The 18,175-nt window shown below is 38.7% G+C and overlaps 1 protein-coding gene across 1 annotated transcript; it reads right to left on the reverse strand.

Annotated features, from left to right (window-relative positions):
* Positions 1 to 10,028: 10,028 nt before the first annotated feature.
* On the reverse strand, positions 10,029 to 15,416 carry LOC144663070 (uncharacterized). Its single transcript, XM_078524011.1, has 4 exons — positions 15,057 to 15,416; positions 13,324 to 13,993; positions 12,308 to 12,580; positions 10,029 to 11,179 (listed from the first exon to the last, which is right to left on the reverse strand). Exons 1-4 carry the CDS (start codon positions 15,360 to 15,362, stop codon positions 10,428 to 10,430), a joined length of 2,001 nt encoding a protein of 666 aa, XP_078380137.1. The 5' UTR covers positions 15,363 to 15,416; the 3' UTR covers positions 10,029 to 10,427.
* Between the last annotated feature and the right edge of the window lie 2,759 nt (positions 15,417 to 18,175).

Raw genomic sequence — 18,175 nt, forward strand, 5'->3', positions numbered from 1 at the left:
ACTTTTTCTCTGTTTTGAATAATGCAAAAAGAATTGTCGCAATTTATTGATCGACGTTGAATTTTGTTAAGGATGATATGATATCCACAAGCTCGCGACATGACGTTGCGTAAAAGTTACACACATTTTCCTGTTTCATAAACAGTTTTCAACAGTTTTGAAACAGTGGAAGATGACTTTAAACTCCAAACTGCCCATACCACCGTATGATATCAAGTCAGTCACTTGATATTATCTCTTCAAAAATATAAAATAACAGGACGGTTGAAAGGGCTTCTGACTCTTCGAACTCCAAGGACCCCCCCCCCCCCCCCACCTACCCGCGTTGTTATTTCTATTCAAGACAACTGGAATCCTCTAATGTTCTTGGTTTGGATATCCCGTGGTAACTGTAATGGTTTCGCTCAAGTTAGAAATGAAAGTCTCGCTCCCGGGTTGTTACACGCGCAGTCGAAAACACCAAGCCAATATAGGTTTACGATTGTTTCTTTAATTGTTCCTGCGTATTCCTATTCTTGTGGCCTCAGGGCATTTATCGAAGTGATGCGGTCAACTGAAATCATTACATTAAGAAATCACCTAAATATTCGTTTCTTTATAGCTAAAACATGATCACAAAACTAAGCGCACGTGATGTCGGAAAGACCTGAAAAACAGTAAATCTAGCGAAACCTATAACCTTAGAATCACAAACCTTCATAACATTGTAACCTTAAATACTGAAGTAAATTGTCTCTTACCAACGTTCGCGGGTCTTGATTTCCTAGAGAATTTCGCTCTAACTTGTCTTCTAGTTTTCAATAGATCTTGATGTCAAGGTGTCTTAGGTAGAACTGAAAAGCGAGCTATAATCTATACCTATCTATATGCGGTAATCAGGGCGGTAACGTAGATCAAACCACAAAATATTTCGCGACATATTCCGATTCTAACGGAAGCGGTTACAGTAACACCTTCGCATAATTTGTTTACAGTTCAACGGTTAGACAGTTTAAAAGATGAAACTTGCGTGGCTGCAATTTTATTTACCTCAGGTATTTCAACCGTGCATAAAGAAATGTAATTAATAAATAAACAAACAAACAAATAAAAAATCGTTCCCTTTTGTCAAACTACAACCTTTTTCTTCTTTTCTACTTTGAGTAGCTTAAAAGAATAAAAATCTCGATGATTTGGTAAGTGCAGAATGCAATATGGAACAATTGAAAGTATGATGTTTTATATATGTTCGTGTTTATTTGCTTTACTTTACTTTCGGAAAAACTGTTCACAGGCTACTTGTATTCTTTCCTAGGTGTTCCTTACGTTAATCTTTGCAAACGTAACACGACACTTTCGTTCGTTTGTAACAAAATACTTTTGTTTTCCTTGAAAATGCCGTAACATGAAACTCTTGTTTTTTGTTTGTTTTACGGCGACATCGATGACATTTGTTTAATTTAATTAAGTTACGGTTTAAACTGCACGAAAGACGATTCTCAAAACTAAAGAACAAATCTAATCAAAAAACATCTTTTTCGAAAGGGTTTTTAAAACGCAGTACAGCTAGGATATTTGTTTCCTGGTTATCAGGTGTTCACGCCGAAAATCCCGGTGCAAGTTTTTGCATACCTAATTACGATTTACGAAAGCGCTGTGAACACGTCACACGCTCACTCAAGCATGAAGCCGAGAAGCACGTAGTGTGAAGATTTCTTTCAAGAAATGTCGGAACCGTCACGAAAGCATGTTCAAACACTAAAGCGGCAGAGGTTTTACAAAATAAAACGGAGGTTAGTTCAACCGATGGAGAACAAATAAAAGGAAAGGAAGTGACGGATGTAACATGATATTGTTGTTTTTTTCTCGCAGATCGCTGTGATGCCTTTTAAGTCTAATTAAATTAACGCCACGGATTCTACAGGAATTCAACCGCATTGAAAAGCACACCACGTTAGGCTTTAATACAAAATTTCTAAACACGTCACTGTTATTTTAATTTTCGATAGCTTGAATTTCAGTTTGTTATTGAAACAGCAAACGAGATACTTTTGTTTTTGTCAAAAACATGTAACATACTTTTGTTTTTGTCAAAAACGGATGTAACATGATGTTTATGGTAACGTGATTTATTTTCTGCAAAGAAGGCGACATTGATTATAACACAGATGTTATCAGGTTATCAATTAATTATGAGATGCTAGATCACCTTTTCTAAGAAAACAGCATTGCCATATCAAGAAATATTTCACATGATCTGCTATGACGCCTTACTGTCTAATTCAATTAATTTGTGGTTTTAACTTGGGGCCACGGAGTCTACACGAATCCTTCTGCAGAAGAAAAACGCAATGTTCGTGATGAAGACTGATCTGCGCATGCGTTTAGCACAAAGTATTTTTTCCAGAAAGAATTGTACCACAAGGAGAGCATAGTGCTTTCTGAAACAAATATATACCTTGAGTTCTTCAATTGTAAGTATCGTAATGGACTCCCCGATTTACCAAGGGCACACGGTCAGGTGCTCTCCATCCCCTCCCCCCTTTACAGAAATAATTAATTAATTGATATTAATTAATTAATTGGTGATTAAAAGTTTACACCGCGTTAGCGGTTTAGTGGCTTAGTGGTTTAGTGGTTTAGTGGTTTAGTGGTTTAGGGGTTTAGCAAACGCCAACCCACCAAACCATCACAATAGTGCATTCTGCACTAAAAACGCAGTTTTTCGTTGACGAATTTCAATCAGAAGGTTTTTTGCAGAAAAAGAGTCGTAAAGAGCTTTATGCTGTGTCAAGCTCTTTTTATACCATTTCATTAAACAGTAACGCCATACTTACACTGGAATGTATTCCTGATAATCTAAGAGAATTGATGTACCGCAATCTTCTAATTTTAAATATAAAGAACATACAGCTGAAAAACCATGAAATGTAGCCTGTGTTAGCAGATGTTTGCCGAACTTGCCGTCCTGGCTGGGAACCCTATCAAAACGGAGCGAGAACGAGCGACAAAGAGCGCGAACAGAGTATGTAAGGTGTTTTTAGGTGAGAAAATTGCGAAGGGAGGGGAAGGAAAAAGATATTTATATAATCTCTTTATATGCATCTGCTTGGAACCGACGCAGTTCCTCGCTCGAGGATCGTTAAATCAATTAAGGAATATGCTGCTTCGGGGAATGGTAAAGAAGAACTACAAATCCAGGAATTACACGTTTACGACAACAAACCACTCGATCGACTTCAAATTCAAATCATTCCTAGAAATACGTCTGCTTTTACTTGTAGACAATTACAATCAGCAAATTGTTTAATAGTCCGGCAAGACAACGTATAGGTTCGCGTTTTCTTCCGAACTAATCAGAGTTTTTCAGAACTAGATATATAGGTATAAGAGTTACCGGCATTTTTTTTTTCTGCTGCCAAGCTATTTGAAAGATAACAGTGAAATAATAAAATTAATCTATAAAAATTACTTGTTTACTGTTCTACCGTAGAATCTTATATTTTTAGTTTCCGCTTTTTCAAACAGAAGATTACCTGTCTATTCAGTGAGCTGTAATTTCTGAATTAAAATACCTGAAAGAGGAACAGCTCACAGTCTTAATCACAATTAGAAAAATCTCGATGATTTGGTAAGTGCAGAATGCAATATGGAACAATTGAAAGTATGATGTTTTATATATGTTCGTGTTTATTTGCTTTACTTTACTTTCGGAAAAACTGTTCACAGGCTACTTGTATTCTTTCCTAGGTGTTCCTTACGTTAATCTTTGCAAACGTAACACGACACTTTCGTTCGTTTGTAACAAAATACTTTTGTTTTCCTTGAAAATGCCGTAACATGAAACTCTTGTTTTTTGTTTGTTTTACGGCGACATCGATGACATTTGTTTAATTTAATTAAGTTACGGTTTAAACTGCACGAAAGACGATTCTCAAAACTAAAGAACAAATCTAATCAAAAAACATCTTTTTCGAAAGGGTTTTTAAAACGCAGTACAGCTAGGATATTTGTTTCCTGGTTATCAGGTGTTCACGCCGAAAATCCCGGTGCAAGTTTTTGCATACCTAATTACGATTTACGAAAGCGCTGTGAACACGTCACACGCTCACTCAAGCATGAAGCCGAGAAGCACGTAGTGTGAAGATTTCTTTCAAGAAATGTCGGAACCGTCACGAAAGCATGTTCAAACACTAAAGCGGCAGAGGTTTTACAAAATAAAACGGAGGTTAGTTCAACCGATGGAGAACAAATAAAAGGAAAGGAAGTGACGGATGTAACATGATATTGTTGTTTTTTTCTCGCAGATCGCTGTGATGCCTTTTAAGTCTAATTAAATTAACGCCACGGATTCTACAGGAATTCAACCGCATTGAAAAGCACACCACGTTAGGCTTTAATACAAAATTTCTAAACACGTCACTGTTATTTTAATTTTCGATAGCTTGAATTTCAGTTTGTTATTGAAACAGCAAACGAGATACTTTTGTTTTTGTCAAAAACATGTAACATACTTTTGTTTTTGTCAAAAACGGATGTAACATGATGTTTATGGTAACGTGATTTATTTTCTGCAAAGAAGGCGACATTGATTATAACACAGATGTTATCAGGTTATCAATTAATTATGAGATGCTAGATCACCTTTTCTAAGAAAACAGCATTGCCATATCAAGAAATATTTCACATGATCTGCTATGACGCCTTACTGTCTAATTCAATTAATTTGTGGTTTTAACTTGGGGCCACGGAGTCTACACGAATCCTTCTGCAGAAGAAAAATCTCGATGATTTGGTAAGTGCAGAATGCAATATGGAACAATTGAAAGTATGATGTTTTATATATGTTCGTGTTTATTTGCTTTACTTTACTTTCGGAAAAACTGTTCACAGGCTACTTGTATTCTTTCCTAGGTGTTCCTTACGTTAATCTTTGCAAACGTAACACGACACTTTCGTTCGTTTGTAACAAAATACTTTTGTTTTCCTTGAAAATGCCGTAACATGAAACTCTTGTTTTTTGTTTGTTTTACGGCGACATCGATGACATTTGTTTAATTTAATTAAGTTACGGTTTAAACTGCACGAAAGACGATTCTCAAAACTAAAGAACAAATCTAATCAAAAAACATCTTTTTCGAAAGGGTTTTTAAAACGCAGTACAGCTAGGATATTTGTTTCCTGGTTATCAGGTGTTCACGCCGAAAATCCCGGTGCAAGTTTTTGCATACCTAATTACGATTTACGAAAGCGCTGTGAACACGTCACACGCTCACTCAAGCATGAAGCCGAGAAGCACGTAGTGTGAAGATTTCTTTCAAGAAATGTCGGAACCGTCACGAAAGCATGTTCAAACACTAAAGCGGCAGAGGTTTTACAAAATAAAACGGAGGTTAGTTCAACCGATGGAGAACAAATAAAAGGAAAGGAAGTGACGGATGTAACATGATATTGTTGTTTTTTTCTCGCAGATCGCTGTGATGCCTTTTAAGTCTAATTAAATTAACGCCACGGATTCTACAGGAATTCAACCGCATTGAAAAGCACACCACGTTAGGCTTTAATACAAAATTTCTAAACACGTCACTGTTATTTTAATTTTCGATAGCTTGAATTTCAGTTTGTTATTGAAACAGCAAACGAGATACTTTTGTTTTTGTCAAAAACATGTAACATACTTTTGTTTTTGTCAAAAACGGATGTAACATGATGTTTATGGTAACGTGATTTATTTTCTGCAAAGAAGGCGACACTGATTATAACACAGATGTTATCAGGTTATCAATTAATTATGAGATGCTAGATCACCTTTTCTAAGAAAACAGCATTGCCATATCAAGAAATATTTCACATGATCTGCTATGACGCCTTACTGTCTAATTCAATTAATTTGTGGTTTTAACTTGGGGCCACGGAGTCTACACGAATCCTTCTGCAGAAGAAAAACGCAATGTTCGTGATGAAGACTGATCTGCGCATGCGTTTAGCACAAAGTATTTTTTCCAGAAAGAATTGTACCACAAGGAGAGCATAGTGCTTTCTGAAACAAATATATACCTTGAGTTCTTCAATTGTAAGTATCGTAATGGACTCCCCGATTTACCAAGGGCACACGGTCAGGTGCTCTCCATCCCCTCCCCCCTTTACAGAAATAATTAATTAATTGATATTAATTAATTAATTGGTGATTAAAAGTTTACACCGCGTTAGCGGTTTAGTGGCTTAGTGGTTTAGTGGTTTAGTGGTTTAGTGGTTTAGGGGTTTAGCAAACGCCAACCCACCAAACCATCACAATAGTGCATTCTGCACTAAAAACGCAATGTTCGTGATGAAGACTGATCTGCGCATGCGTTTAGCACAAAGTATTTTTTCCAGAAAGAATTGTACCACAAGGAGAGCATAGTGCTTTCTGAAACAAATATATACCTTGAGTTCTTCAATTGTAAGTATCGTAATGGACTCCCCGATTTACCAAGGGCACACGGTCAGGTGCTCTCCATCCCCTCCCCCCTTTACAGAAATAATTAATTAATTGATATTAATTAATTAATTGGTGATTAAAAGTTTACACCGCGTTAGCGGTTTAGTGGCTTAGTGGTTTAGTGGTTTAGTGGTTTAGGGGTTTAGCAAACGCCAACCCACCAAACCATCACAATAGTGCATTCTGCACTAAAAATTGTAGTGCTCTGAATGAGATATCATCGGAAAATCGAATTCGCAGCAGTCACCCTGTTTGTGATTTTTCCTCGGTGCTCAAGGACTTCCTTGTAAGCATTTACCGTATCCAACTTTGGTTTAATTTCTTCACGCAAACAGCTTTTCTTTCCCGGAGGCAAAATAAGTCAGATGCTTGCTGTGGTTTTGTACTCGCTGTGATCTTGTTTTTCTAGAGTTTAAAGTGGTCTAAACCCTATTATTTTAAAACATGAACGATTAAAATCTCTATACATTTGCGAAACGTATTTGCAAATAATTTAATTTCGGCTCTAATTCCGCATTGCTTGCTTGCTTACTTACTTACTTACTTACTTCCTTACTTCCTTCCTTCCTTCCTTCCTTCCTTCCTTCCTTCCTTCCTTCCTTCCTTCCTTCCTTCCTTCCTTCCTTCCTTGCTTGCTTGCTTGCTTGCTTGCTTGCTTGCTTGCTTGCTTGCTTGCTTGCTTGCTTGCTTGCTTGCTTGCTTGCTTGCTTGCTTGCTTGCTTGCTTGCTTGCTTGCTTGCTTGCTTGCTTGCTTGCTTGCTTGCTTGCTTGCTTGCTTGCTTGCCTGCTTGCTTACTTACTTACTTCTTACCTACTTACTTACTTACGTACTTACTTACGTACTTACTTACGTCTTCTTACTTACTTACTTACTTACTTACTCACTCACATACTCACTCACTCACTCACGCACGCACTTACTTACTTACTTACTTACTTACTTACTTACTTACTTACTTACTTACTTACTGCCCATCATGCCTGTGTGGCACATAGGGCAGCAACGAAGTTTCTCCAACCCTGCCTATCTTTAGCTAGTTTTTCAATGGTGCTCCAGCTGTAATTGAGCTCCCTTAACTCCGTTTCTACCGTTCTGCGCCATGTTGTTCTTGGACTCCCTCTTTTGCTAATTCCGCATTGATGTGTGTTTAAATTAAGAAATCTGCTTGGCAACGGTTAAAACGTTGCTTACAAACTAGACAAAATTCAACATATTTTAATTATACTTTACATGATAATGAACGATAAGAGAGCTTTTAAGTCACACGCAATGGAAAACCAGCAATCAGTGTCCTGAACATTTTTCTTATTTCCATTTTATACGTACGCCCATTATGCCAAGCTTTCGTTTCCATGACTGGTGTGTAACCTGGTAGTGTAATTTGGTATTAAACGGAACATTAATTTAGCTCCTTTTAAGACTTTCAAGTTTGATGCAAAGGAATATTACACCTTGCCGAGAAACTGAGAAACTGGGAATTACTGAAGCCGGCCATTCCCTGAAAGACAAGCATACAGAGGAATCGCTCAAACATTCCCAGTTCCAGTCCTATCGACCACTACAAAAAGAGCTGTGGCTATACTCCTTCTTGATTTCCTGATTATTCAAACACAAGACCACTTTTCTGACGAGGATCACCACGCTTCGGTTGCCACCTCCTTTACTTGGAGCCATTAAAAATTGTCAGCAACACCTTAGAGCTATCTGATGAAACAGAAGGCATGTTGTACTGGGAGGAAGTTACTCCATTCCCAAATTCTTGGGAATGCGAAGATGGCAAACTATGTGGTAGTCAGCAGATAAGGAACTTCTAAGCAATCTTCTACTACAACTTGGTTCAAGAGGCGGCGGAGCGTTTTGAAACGTTGGGGCTCATCGTACTTCAAGGCATGCGCATACCTTTCCACCCCGGGGGGGGGGGCATTCCACTATTCAAGTTTGCCAAAATGTCTTTTACAGTGCCGGTATGTCTGTAATCGATTTGTGACAATGCACAACTAGGAAGTTCTGACAATCCTGCTTCTTGGTGCTTTTTGGGGAAACCTTTAGCCGTTCGGAGGGTATAAAATGTACGCTCTGAAGTCAACGATGCCACAGGCGATGTTAGAACAGATCTTCACTGTTTGCGGACCTCCCCTAGAAGCGTTCTGGGGAAAAGAAGTTTCGTTAAAAGTAATACACCGCCAAGCGCGATCCTGATGAAACTATTTGTCCAAAGATCGCGCTACTAAATATCTATTTTGTGCTGTGCTAGCGATACTTTCGTCACTGAAATATGGGGGGGGGGGGGGGGCTGAGTCCCCAAATTTTTTTGTTTGGGGGATAGGGGGTTACAGCCTCCCTGCCGCCTGCTCCGCCACCTATGGATGCTTTTCCAAACATCCATCTTCCCTCTGAGAGATTCGAGGTAGACGAGAAATGCGAGGGCTCTGTAAAAGGTCATTCAAGAAGACTCGATCAGACTGCATTGTTCGATTGGCAAGGTAATGTAGAAAAACGACAAATTACTATCGTTACTGCTGTCCTTTTTAAGAGGGTTGAATGAGGTGGTGGCTTATACGGTTAATATTTTGGCTTTTTTATACTCATTGTAAATTAAGGGGGTTGATTCATGAACCATTGTGGTACAAATGCCCATTTTTGAAGTCAGGCCGTGAAGTTCTCTAGCATGGTAGCAAAACTGACCCACAAAGTTGTTTTAGAAAAAACATATTTTGTGTACAACACCCACTTAAAATTAAACCGTTTTAGGTAAGACTTCCTACCATCTCATTCTTGATATCCTCCTTTTATCTAGGGTAAATATCTAAAGAAAAACAACGTCGAATTTCATCAATCGACTTTAAATTGTGTTAAGGACGACTGGTAAATACATCCGCAAGCTCGAGACGCGACGCTACATAAAATTGCCTTATACTTGTTACACATATTTTCTTTTCAAAATTTTGTTTTATTGCAGTTTTCAGTGAAATGCGAACTCTGAAATTCAATACTCGACCAACGGTTTATGTTTTAGCTGCCGTCAATCATATGATCGGACCTCTCGGGAAACAGAAGTTCACTTCAACCGGGTCAAAAGGTCACACAATTTCATCGGGAAATCCAAACACCGAGAAGAGAGTTGAAAATCCGACGCGCAGCGGAGTATTTTTGACGTAATTCGAGGTGTTTTGGATAGCCGATGAAACACAGTCTTGAATGTTTGATATATCTTCTCAATCAAAACAAAAACTATGTAGTAAACGGAGAGAAATAAAATCGCAAAAATCTTCGCTAAATAAGACCGGGTATCCAAACCTCCTTCGAGGTTATAGCCTGTGTGCAGGGGAGCGGGACGGCTGTACACAGGCTATCACGGTTACGATTTCTTTGTTTTACTTGATGAATTTTTGATGAGTTTGAGCAATTTTTCTCCAAACTATCCATGCTATCGTAAGATGTCAGTTCAGTGACGTGATATCGTAGGATAACAGGACAATAGAAGCGAAATAACATCTGATTGGTCAATTTCGATTTCGGGCGCGACATTTTCTTAAAACGGCTCAAGTGATGAATTGAGACAACTAGGACACCAAATATGTTTTTAATCTACTTTTTTCCAGCTTGCATTTCTTTCAAAGAAAATCTGCCCTCGTATTTCCATTCAAGACATTCAGAATCTTCTAATGTTTTAAAATTAGCTTGGGTTACCTGTGGTATCATCTTCACTACGGGACAAGGATTAACAGTTCGAGATTAGTCTCCCTCTTTCCTTTGCTATTAGAGAAAATACTGTTTTTATATTACAACCATTGTTAGTCCACATCGGGGAGTATAGGCTAATGTCCTCTGGTTGACAGCTCGTCCGGAAGGCGGTATTTTGAGTTTCGTGCTGTCTTCGGTTATAAGCTGCATTTCGAGACTTAACACAAACAATCGTTTCGAATCTCTTGACAATTCGTACGTTATTTACAATAATATTATATTTTACAATCCATATTTCTTGGCGAAAGTACGTAACTGCATAATTCTCCCAATTTTTACTATGCATCGTAAGTTCCATTTCTCGTCTGCAATGATGTAGAGTTCGCCACATGGGGTCGACCAATATTCATCTTTCAAACCATCAATGATTTGCCGAGGTATATGAAAACTTCCATATCTAAAGTCCACATCGCTTTCTTGGAAAGACACCACTCCGTTATGTATACGCGTTTTTAACTGGAGAATTTCGTTGGTAGCGATCTGGATTCCTTCGTTCCTTGACCTTGATACTTCTATCAACTTTGGATCTATGGAGCACTGTAGATTGCCATTGTGCTCTAACACGATTCTTACTCCAGTCACGGGGATGTAAAAATGTTTGTAATACAGATCATGAGCAATGTCATCCGGGACGATGAATTCGGGGTCCCATAGTTGAATATCTTCTAACTGATAAGATATCTTTCCATTGCGAAGTAAACTCCTCAGCAAGACAAGCTCCCCAGTAATGGTTACAGCAGAATGAGGAATTGGCGCTGCGCTTCGTTCTTGTGGGTCAGGATTTGTGTTCGGGATAGTTAACATCATAAGCTTCAGGAACTCTTTCGGTTCAAGGGCCATTTTTCCATCTTTAATTGACGTAACGAAGACTTTGTCTTCCTCTTTGAACTTGCTCTTAATTGTACAATTAATCACCTCCTCCTCCTCACGTGACAAAGACGATTGACAGCATACAATTATGATGACCTTTGCCGCTGAAACACACAAAAAACAGCGTCAGAAATTTTCAAAGGAACTGTCTTAACGTAATGAATGAAACCACAGTGCATCTCTGGCATGTCAAACCACGGAACATCTGGATTGGCCAATCAAAACTCAGAACAAATATACGTAACAGGCACGGACAAGCGCGGGAAAACGCGAGTGACCATGTTTGTCTGAATGGATGGTGCGAGTAGTGTAAACCAATCACAGTTTCTTACAATGATATTAAAAGCCAAAACGATCATAATTGGAATACAGTGGAACCTCTACTCGACTGTAAAAAATATAGCATTTGGATTGCAATTCTTAATTGCGATCTTAAAATGGAAGAAGATAAGCGATCGAGAACCAATCAGATTTGTGAATTCACTTTAAAACGTGCTGAGTTTCTACTATAACTTGGAATTTCATAATGAAAGTCATTGCTGGTGACATGAATACAAAATTACAACGATGTTAGTATAGATACAGGAGTTCCATTGCTTTGTCTGCAGTACAGTATCACTAGTTTTGCAGTGCGATGATTAGATAAATTGTGTGCGGGGGAGGGACTCCTCTATGAAAGGGGCGGGGATGCTCGTCGGTCATCTAATAAATAGCCTTCCCCAGGCTGCTTGGAAATATCATAATAAATTTCGGTCGAAACACGCATCTAATAGGCGTTCAACAGCGTATCAGTATTAAATGGATTGTATTGTTATGTTATTTGTTTCAAGATTTGACGTTCTCACTCTGTCCAAAGAAAAAAGAGAAAAGGACGATGGAAAGAGATAAACACGTTTATGGAAATAAGTTATCCTAGTCCATACCCATTTTCAGTTCAATATTGCAATTATGACCCAAATTCAAATGGAAACCGCAAAAAAAAAATAAAAAGTCGTACTATATAGCTTACATAGGGAGACTTCTTAATTTTTCTTCAAGATTTCGACAACAAATTAATTTGACGAGATCTCAGTAAGCCAAGCTGAATTTAGTGATTTCAACTGAATGTTTTCTTTTTTCTTATTCGTTCAATAGAATAAAACCACTATTCGGCTCGAAATTTCGTCAGTACTTGAAAGCCTCAAATACCACCCTCACGAGAGCATCGAGTGCGTTTTACGTTGTTAACTTACCAACGTTCCTTTCTGCAGTTTCTAAGAGCCTCCAATAATCAGCGTCTGGTTCGGATGAACTTTTTATTGCAGCTCTAACTTGCTTGGCATCAACAAGCAGAACACAGGACTTTAGGGGATTGTTTTCCAAATATGATTGTAAGTCGGTAACTCTCCTACTGTTCCGAACTTCCGGTTCTTCTGCAAGGTTCAGTTCTTTGCGGTATCTCTGTATTAGGTTCACCACCTCCAACATCGATTCTGGTTTTGCTTCCCATCCAAGAACGGCCAGGTCTAGTTTTCCATAAACAGAAACAATTCAGTTGACTTTAATAAGAATGGAACGCGAAAATGTGCATATGAAAAGAAGTGGCTATGCAGTGATCTGATTTGACAAAATTTGCTACTATCGTAGCCTGCGTCGCAGACCGAGGCCTTAACTACTGGCTTAAACACAGAAATTGCCGGCAGCTGAGTTCGTCTACGTTTTAGCCTGTTGTTGGCGTTCAGTTAGTTGTGGGGCAGCGCCAAGAATAACGAGTGACAAAAGACAAGGGTTAGTCATAGAGACTACTACTCGTTCCAAGCTCCCTGTCTTCCACGCGTCATTCCTTGCACTTTTTCTCCCAACTAATAGAACGCCTGGAACAGGCTATTTGCAAAGCAGTTAATGCGATTCTGTCACAAGCAAACAAAGAGAAACCACCAAATGATGGATAATTATGATTTAAATGATTTAAAGACAAAAGAAAAACTAATAAGCTATAGATGAGTCCAAATGTAACCTGGCCCCAACTGACAGGCAACTGATATATGTGGGAAAACGTGAAATACAAGAACATTCCTTACAATCTCATCAGAGGCGGGAAATATTGTAACAGAAATTTTCATGGGCTGAGAGAACTCATGGTTAAAATGCATTATTTAAATTGTTTTTCACCGGGTTTGGAAATCAAATTTTAGAGATATGATTGGCATATTTAACTAATTACCTGGCTAGTAAGTATAATAGAAAATGATGTAAATGTTATCCTCACCCTTCTTGTTTTTGATGCTCAAAGCATGTAAAGGACGTGTCACTTGTTCCGTACGTCGTCCTACTTGTTTGCTGTTAAGATTTTGTTTGCCCTTTGTCACACTTGAGGTATGTGATAATTTCGGATACATCTGACCTTCTCTTTTCTGTGGAACGTCGGCATGAGATTGTAGGGGAGGTAATACCCCTGTGTTATGCGACGATGAGGTGGCGTGATCTTGTGGAGAATCGTATCCCAGTGAGCTTTGCTGTGGAAATTTGTCCTCTCTTCTTTGTTCAGCGCTGTTGAAGGGACTGAATAAGCTGTCGTCTCTTTTTTGTTCAGTCTTGTTGGAGGGACTGAATAAGCTCTCCCCTCTTCTTTCTTCATCCACGGACTGACCTTTTTGCAGTGACTGTGCAGACTTGCTACCTTCCCCTTCTGGTTTAGGTTGATATTCAAACTTCAGTCCTGTCTTGTTTGGATCAAAGAAATGCAGCAGCGCTTCCTCGTGAATGGCTCTGTGTTTTTTGTTCCAAGAAAATACGAAACTCTTTCTTCCATCAATAAACTCTTCTTTGAACTGCGAATGAGCAATTTTTCTCCAGGCCCAGCGCGAGATGACAGACTTCTCCTCTTCGGTTTCGTTCTTGTAGTTACCATCTCCTCCAATAACAACGATGACTGATCTCTCCTAAAACGTACAGACAAATCAATCATAACATTATTTTTACTCAACGACCAGACAAACAAAATCAACAACTTTTTTTTAATGATACTGCAGAAGAGAATGATAGTCCTGAACTGCAGTATAAACGTAAGCATCAAACATGGAACATTTCGCCGCCTTATTTTTCCAGTAAACATGCAGTCCAGCCGACCACAGGCGGAAACATTAAGAGGGTACGCTGAGGGCAGTTCATTTTATTTTCGCCCATAAACTGGTCTAGGTTTCCGATTTTTTTTTTCTACGCACTGTAACTTCAATTTCTGTGGTGTAGTTTATTCAGGCAAAGTCATGTTGTCATGAATAAGTTACTGTGTGTGAGAGTCTTCCGCAATGTAAACAGTAATCACACTTCGAAGTCGAAGGAAGGCGTCGATGGATGATGTAAAATGTCCTCAGGAAGCAAAAAAAGGAAAGCAGTTAAAAGCAAAAATCAAGTTACCGTTAATTTAGTTTAAACTTGCAGTTGCTAACTGGACATCAGACAAGCACACGTTGTATTTTTGGAAATGACGCAGTCGTTTCCAATACATTTAAGGCATATTTGTGTCTGGCTTGAACGTGAAGCTATGCTAATAGATGCTTCTTGTCATAAAATCTGAATCGATTTGTACCGATCTCTGGCGACGATGTTTCGTTTACCTGAAGGAATACGTTAAAAAATTACCCTGGTACGGTCGGTGGACGGTGGAAAGTTCGTATTATTAATTTTTGTCAGAAAGTCTATCTCTTGAACGATAACACTGACCCTCAAAGTTTCTTCGAGGAGGCCCCATTAATTTTGCACTAAGGCATTACTGAATACATTAAACATTACATTAATTAATTACATTAATTACATTAATTACATTAATTAATTACATTAATTACATTACATTACATTACATTACATTAATTACATTAATTCATTACATTAATTACATTCATTAAACATTACTGAATACCTGATAGTACGAAGATGAATAAAATAGTCGAACACCCTTGAAAGAGTAGTTGAGATACTGACAAGTGCTTCACTTTCTAAGACTTCTATTAAATTACCTGTCGCTTGTAGCAAAGCTCTGTAAACCTTGGCGTAGCCATATTCCAAGTTGTCATTGTTGATCAGGAGACGAGATTCATGAGCATGAACGACGAACATTGCAAAATCCATCTGCATTTTAGGTATGACATTTGTACTCAACTCAGACATTTCAGAGAGAGTGAAGCTGTGTTTCTCTACCGAAAATTCAAAGCCAAGTTTCGCCTTCGATGCCTTCAACAAATTCTCGGCGATGCTTAGCTCGTAAATATTATCACAGTTAAAGAGATGAAACCTGCGTGGCTGCGACATCGTTCCTTCTTCTCAAACTACATTTTCATCTTTTTTAAGCTTTTGTTCGCTTCCAAACAGAAGTCTATTTTCCCAGAAAAAGAGTCGTAAACAGCTGCGTAAAAGTTCCGAGAAAATTTGTCACGCTGCAAGCACTTCAGTGTTATACCCCCAACTGAAACGCAGTTTTGCTATTGGACGAGAACGTATCACGTGACTTGCGTCAAAACTGTATAACTCTATGGGGCGAACAAAACTCACTAAACTCTCTGGAGGGACAACAGCTCGAACCTTGAACTTGCATGCACGTGATCGGGACATGCTGTGAAGCAATTCAACGTTGTAGACAAAAGCTAAGCTTTTATTCATTGATTTGTTTGTACAAATTTTGTACAGTACTCAGAAATCGACAAAAATTATTTGTACACAAGTAAAAATTTAATCCGACTGAAAGAAGGATATTTCTGAATCCGAGCTCGAAAGCTTGAGGCGCCGGCGATTAGTGATGCAACTACTTCAATAGTTTTCAGTGAATAAATTTATGCCGTTTTCAGTGAAAGGAAAATTTAGTGTTGAAGACATATAGCAAAGTATTTTCAACTGGAGGTTTAACCAAACACTTAATGACTATCCTCACGGGAAACAATTCGTTTTTGTCTCCCATCGATCCTCAATGTTCCCCTTGCCTTCGCCTCGGGGAACATTGAGGGTCTCGGGGAAACCACAAGCCGCCCAGGCTCTGGCTTCGTTTAAAATAATTTGCAACGGTCGTTGTCGGTTCGGCTCAAGCGATCGAAAAATATGCTCCATAAATCGATGAATTTGAGATCTTCGTTCCTTAATTTCAATAAACTGTAAGCCGGATAAAAAAAGATCACTGACCTATTGTCAATTATGTGTTATTGTGTGATCACTGTGTGATTTTGTGAGTTTTTCGGGCGTCAGCGGCAAGTGAAGAATTAATCGTCCCAAAACCCCATCATATCTCACAATAACACAGAATCAACATAAGCTTTGTGATCTTTATTTCTCTGGCTTTCAGAAAACAAAAACTCATTCTTTCCCTTGCGGCCAATCATTTAGTGCTAAATGACTGGCCTCAGGAGAAACAGTAACGTAGACCCTCGCTTCTGCTGCCTTCAACAAATTCTCGACGAATATTATCACAGTTCAAGGAGAGATAACATTGCGTGACTGTGACATTGCTCCCTAGCTTGCTCTTGTTACACTGCGTTCTTTATCTTTTTGCTAGCTCTGGTTCGCTTAAAACAGCTAAAACGCAGTCTTAAGCTTTCTTTAAAGAAGTTCCAAGCGGAAGTCTATTTTCCCAGAAAAAGAGTCGTAAACAACTCCGCAAAAATTCCGAGAAAACCTGTCACACTGTGTACGGATTCGCTCCCCCGAAACTCTCGCTTCCGCTACCTTCAACAAATTCTCGACGAAGCCTAGCTCGTAAACTTCAATCTTTCTCTTTTTGCTTGGTTTGATTCACTTATAATTAAAAACGGTTGAAAAGCAGTCTTCCTTGAAAGAAGTTAATTACAATCGGAAGTCTATATTTTCAGAAGAAGAGTTGTAAACAATGCGCGAAAATTCCGGAAGTCCATTTTCCCAGAAAAAGAGTTGTAAACAACGTTAATTATGCCCAAAAATTCCCAAAAATCTATTGCATGTCACTCTGTGTGGGAATAATTAATTGACTGGAATAAATTTGTACAAATAAGTTTTGTTTTTCAACTGCTGACTCCCGAGCTTTTGTACACATCTTTTTCTTTTTGTCCACACATTTTCGAAAATTTAAGGTGGCTCTGAAACCGCTTCAGAGAGTTTTTTTAACTTTGCAAAAAGTTTTATCTTAACATGCTGATTATTATTCAATAATATAAATTTAGGGTCACAGAACTCGTTTTTGAGTTATAAGCACTTAAAGAGGAAATTAAGGCTGTTTTTAACAGGTTATTCCGTTGCTATGGTAACCAGTGACGTCATGAAAATGACCACAACTTCTTCAGCAATGATTGAGCATTCGTGTGATATCATTTTTGTAGTGGTAACTGAAAAAAAAAAAAAAACGGTTGTAGCGCTGACCCATCAAAGTATGAGAGCTGGAGCCGAAGAAGAGGGTACAGGAGTGGAAGGGTGAGTTAGACAAATTCTTGTTGGCCTTTAGGACAGCCCCTCACAATTCAAAAGCACAGGAGCAACCCCAGCAACTATGATGTTTGGAAAAGAACAGAGAACCAAGATACCTGAACTATGTCCCAACAGAAGTGTTCTGTACGTTATACGAAGGGATAAGAGACCGTGCTCAGGCAAAATGTATACTGACAGACGACACCATCCTGTTGGTAACCCAGTGGCATCTGGAGATATGTCTTGTCAAGGACACAAAGCTAGTTGAAAAGTTAGCTCCCAACTTTGAGCAGTTGTATCGTTCAGACAAAAGAAGGGCAAGAAAAATCCTCTGATGGCGTAGTGCAACGAAGAAAAAGTTTATTTGTTAAGCTGTACAGAGCATCAGAAGACCCTGACAGCTCCATAGCAGCTGAAACCCCAGCAGGTCCTGCAGTATCACCTTCTGTTGCAGATACAACACAAGTGTTCGCATGTAGTGTGAAGAGACACTTTGTGCCTTGTAACATGGATGGCTTGCTGGTAGTGTGATTGAATTAATCTGTTTTAGGTTAGGCTTCCTACCACGCCTTATCTTTGACGTTCTCCTCTCCTTTTTTCTGCGGTGAATATCGCAAAACGAATTGTTGCATTTTATCGATCGACGTTGAATTGCAATTGTCAAGAACGATAAGACATCCGCAAGCTCGAGACGTGACGCT

Source organism: Oculina patagonica, chromosome 8 (genome assembly GCF_052425735.1).
Source record: "Oculina patagonica isolate OP01 chromosome 8, crgOcupat, whole genome shotgun sequence".
NCBI lineage: Eukaryota > Metazoa > Cnidaria > Anthozoa > Scleractinia > Oculinidae > Oculina > Oculina patagonica.